Consider the following 4,213-nt stretch of genomic DNA (forward strand, 5'->3'; position numbering starts at 1 on the left):
TCCAGAAACAACGTGCCCTGTGGCTCCCTTCCCACTGGCCTGGTTCTGCTCTGGGTCTCTGGATGGGCCTTGGGGACAAGGAATAAACTCCTCAGGCTGCAGAAGAATGAGACTTGGCAGTGCAGGCCAGGAAAACCCTCCTGGGGCCCCTCTCCCCACCCAGCCACCCCCACAGTCAGCCAAGGCAGAAGCCTCTCTGGGTTTATTCACCCTGTCTCAAAAATGATGTTAATAGCTTTTCATGAAGATGGCGCCGAAGGCGAAGAAGGAAGCCCCTGCCCCTCCTAAAGCTGAAGCCAAAGCAAAGGCTTTGAAGGCCAAGAAAGCAGTGTTGAAAGGTGTCCACAGCCACAAGAAAAAGAAGATCCGGACGTCACCCACCTTCCGGCGGCCCAAAACACTGCGGCTCAGGAGGCAGACCAAATATCCTCGGAAAAACGCCCCCAGGAGAAACAAACTTGACCACTATGCCATCATCAAATTCCCCCTCACCACCGAGTCAGCCATGAAGAAAATAGAAGACAACAACACACTGGTATTCATTGTGGATGTCAAGGCCAACAAGCACCAAATTAAACAGGCTGTGAAGAAGCTCTATGACATTGATGTGGCTAAGGTCAATACTCTGATCAGGCCTGATGGAGAGAAGAAGGCATATGTTCGACTGGCTCCTGACTATGATGCTTTGGATGTTGCCAACAAAATTGGGATCATCTAAACTGAGTCCAGCTGGCTAATGCCAAATATAAAAGTTTTCACTATGAAAAAAAAAAAATGATGTTAATAATAATAACATCAACTCTGATCTCTTGGCTTCAAGACCCTGCTCTGAATCCTTCACTATTCAGATTCATGTAATCTTCACAACAACTCCATGAGGTTGGTGCTATCGTGTGTCCCTTTTTGTAGATGAAGAAATGGAGGCAGAGAGAAGTAATTTGCCTGAGGCCACATTATGTGAATAAGCCCTGAAACTCGGGATCTAGCCCTCTCCAAACATGCTGTAGCTGGGAATGCAGAGCGAAAGCCAGGACTGTCGCCGCCGCAATTTCATTTCCACACATTCAGTAGGAGCAGCAGGGTTGGGGTGGGGATCTGACCCCTCCTTGGTCCAGGATCTGTGAGCAGGAGGTATCCTTGACCTTCCAAAGGTCCATCCCAGCTCCCAGCCCCGCCCTCCCGGTCATGTTCGATGCCCTGATGGCTGCCCAGCCCCACCGCCCCATTCAGGGATGGACACTTGTCTTCCTCAGTCCTCGACAGACTTCAAACCTGGCTTTGTCACAATCCTGCCAGGAAGCTGTTTTACAAGCAGCTTCATTATTCCCAACCTGTGTCTGCCCCCACCCCTATCTGCTTCTGCCCAGCCTGACCAAGCCTCTTGCCTGGAGACCTCTTGGGGTTCTCCCAGATCCCAGACCTAAGGCTCTCCTTCATGGTTCCCCCTGCAGAATGATGAAGCAGATCCTTGCCATTCAAACCCCACTGTGGTCAGACCCCAACCATCACTCAACTGTCCTTGCTTCCCACAGGGGACCAGCCCTGCACATCCTCCACCCTGTCTCCATGCCAGAGCCAATGCTGTTCCCACCACCCTGAAATTCTGCTCTGTTCTCCACCTGGATTCACCGACACCCTGCCCATCCCTGGAGACCCATTCCAAATGCCCCTTCCTCCATAAAGACTTTCCTGACCTCTCCTCCATGGTGAAGTCTGAACCCTGCTGGGCAGCATGTGTCTGGGTGGTAGGTATGCAGTCTCACTGGAGACAGTGGAACAAGCCTTCAGCTCCCAGTTCCACTGTCTTCTGGCTAAGTCATTGGGCACATTATTCAACTTCTACGCATGTGTGTGTGCTTCCTAAGTCACTTCAGTAATGTCTGGATTTTTGCGGCCCCTTGGATTATGACCTGCCAGGAACCTCTGCTCAAGGGATTCTCCAGGCAAGAAAACTGGAGTGGGTTGCCATGCCCTTCTCATTCAACTTCTATAGTTGGGGGGGGGGGGGGTCTAATAAATACTAAGTGAGGGACAGGATGGGTGTCTCGAACTGATGTTCTGCTAAAAGGTGACGCTGTGAGACCTTGTTTGTGAGCTGAGGGTCCCTCTAATTTCTTCATCCTCTCAGGGGGCTTATGTGGTATGTGGTTGGATGGGGGGAAAAATGGGGAGTACTTTGGGGCTGTCAGTTTTAGGGGTCCCTGGACACATCTGTGGCTCCAGGGACTGGAGAAGGGAGTGGGCAAAGTCTGTCTCCCTACCCCACAACCCCAGTGGGTGGAAACCTAGAAGGCAGTTCTGCCCAAGTGGGGTGGTCCAAACAAGAGAGAGATTGGAGGAACCTGATGCTCCGCAGTCCGCCCAAGAAGGCAGGCGACGGGGCGACGGCGAGGGGTGGAGTGGAGCGGAGCAGGCAGGGCCACATCTCCTGCTTCCTGGAACCCTCTCCCCCCAGAGTCATTGGTGAAGCACATGTGGGTTTCAACTCTACCCTGTCCCATTGCTGTGGGAGGAAGTCCCACATCTGGCTGAGGTCTCTCTACCCGACTCCTCCTCCCAAGGTCTGAGACTTGAAGTGTACAGAAGCACCCAGAGCCCCATCCACCAGCTCCAGGCTCTGCAACTCCATCCCCAGCACCTTGGGCTGGAGAGTGGTAACTGTGGCTGTGAGCTGGCGGGACAGCAACCCCTACCCAGAGCTAGGGCTCAGTGGTTACTCTTGCTTCTTCCTCCCAGTGCTGCTCTGAAGAACACAGAGGGGGTTGACAGGACAGGGAGACTAACAAAAAGCAGCGGGGGGCGGGGGGGGGGCGGGGGGCGGGTCCAGAAAGGGACCCACAGCTCCCTGAGGGGCGAACTGTGTGCTCTGAGGTTGGAACTTGAAGCCACCTTCCCACTGGCTCTTGATCACCCTAATAGCTTTGACCGCTACTTATTTTCTTCCTGTAGAATTGGATTCCCTCTTGCAGTCCTGCTTCCCTTCCTCACCCGTCTCCATCCCAAGCAGGCCTGCATTCTAACCAGCCATGCTCTGTCCTGCCTGGGGTGGCGGTGGGGATGGAAAGTGACATGCACACAGGGGCATGTGGGTGATGAAACATTTTCCGTGTGTTGTACTGCAGTAGGAAGTGAGGGCAGGCTTCCTGGAGGCGGTTACCAGGCTTCATGGAAATGGCAGGCTGGAAGGATCAGGAAGGTTTCTCCAGGGAGCACAAAAGGCAGAGTGAGCCAAGGGGGCGGGTTCCAGGTCTGGTCTCCTGAGAGGCACAGGGAGTCTTGAGGTTCCGATCTTCCCATGCTGGTGGGATCAAGTTGGCAGATCCATGTCCCCCTGACTTGGCTGTGCTCTGGGAGCCCACAATGGGTGCCCAGGTGCGCTGCCCACCTACAGAAATTTGCAATTGGGGGGTCACACCATGGGAGTATCAGGTCAACACAAGTGACACAGGTGCAACCTGCTTCAAACACGGACACAGGAAGATACCCATAACTTCACAGATGGCAGCAGGGTGAAACCAGAACTACACACAGCGGTATGCACACACGCTTTCACCATTTACAAGCCCAGTCACCCTCACCCTTGCCTGAAGTAAAGTGTGTGCACACAGGCTTTTGGCTGAGACTTTCAACAGTTACCATGAGCCTCACCCCCATGACATCCCCAGGGTTCTCTCCTGAGAACTCCGCCCTCTCACTAAGGGTGGCAGCCTTGCGGCCCCAGCCTTTATGCAAATACCAAACCACAGCTCCTCCCGCTGTCTTTTCTCTCCTCTCTAATTGACTGTTTTCCCTCCTTGCTGGGGCTGCAGGAACCCCGGGTCGACATTCAGGAGGGATCTCCCCCCGCATTGCCCGGCCTCTCCAACTGGGGCTCCCAGCGCTTTTAATCTAGTTACTTTTCCATCAACACACTGGGGAAAAGACACAGAGGGGCGTAATCGTATCTGTGGCTGTTGACGTTCAATTACCCACACAACCTTTAGACCCGCTCCCTTTCTGTCTCCAGGACCCCCTCCCCGCAAGCCAGCTGCCCCTCTGGGCCTAACTCTGCCCCAGGGGCCCTCAAACATCACCCCCCACCCCTCGACCTGGTGCCTGGGGACACAGTCTAACTCTGCGGAGGAGACAAGCCGCCAGCCTCAGATACAGCCTCACTTCCCGTCTGGCCCCTACTGTCCTGGGCTCTGCTGGCCCCCGAGGCCACCCCTAGGCC

At 54.5% G+C, this 4,213-nt stretch overlaps 1 protein-coding gene across 1 annotated transcript; it reads left to right on the plus strand.

The window, feature by feature from the left end:
* The first annotated feature begins 232 nt into the window (after window positions 1–232).
* On the plus strand, window positions 233–756 carry LOC133051219 (large ribosomal subunit protein uL23-like). The gene has a single exon (XM_061135717.1). The coding sequence runs from the start codon at window positions 242–244 to the stop codon at window positions 716–718; it is 477 nt and encodes a 158-aa protein (XP_060991700.1). The 5' UTR covers window positions 233–241; the 3' UTR covers window positions 719–756.
* The last annotated feature ends 3,457 nt before the right edge of the window (window positions 757–4,213 follow it).

The sequence above is a fragment of the Dama dama genome, chromosome 33 (assembly GCF_033118175.1).
Source record: "Dama dama isolate Ldn47 chromosome 33, ASM3311817v1, whole genome shotgun sequence".
NCBI lineage: Eukaryota > Metazoa > Chordata > Mammalia > Artiodactyla > Cervidae > Dama > Dama dama.

What these genes read in the sequence shown, in the direction of transcription:
- LOC133051219 (XM_061135717.1), top strand. Translation starts at nt 242, where the DNA reads ATGAAGATGGCGCCGAAGGCGAAGAAGGAAGCCCCTGCCCCTCCTAAA.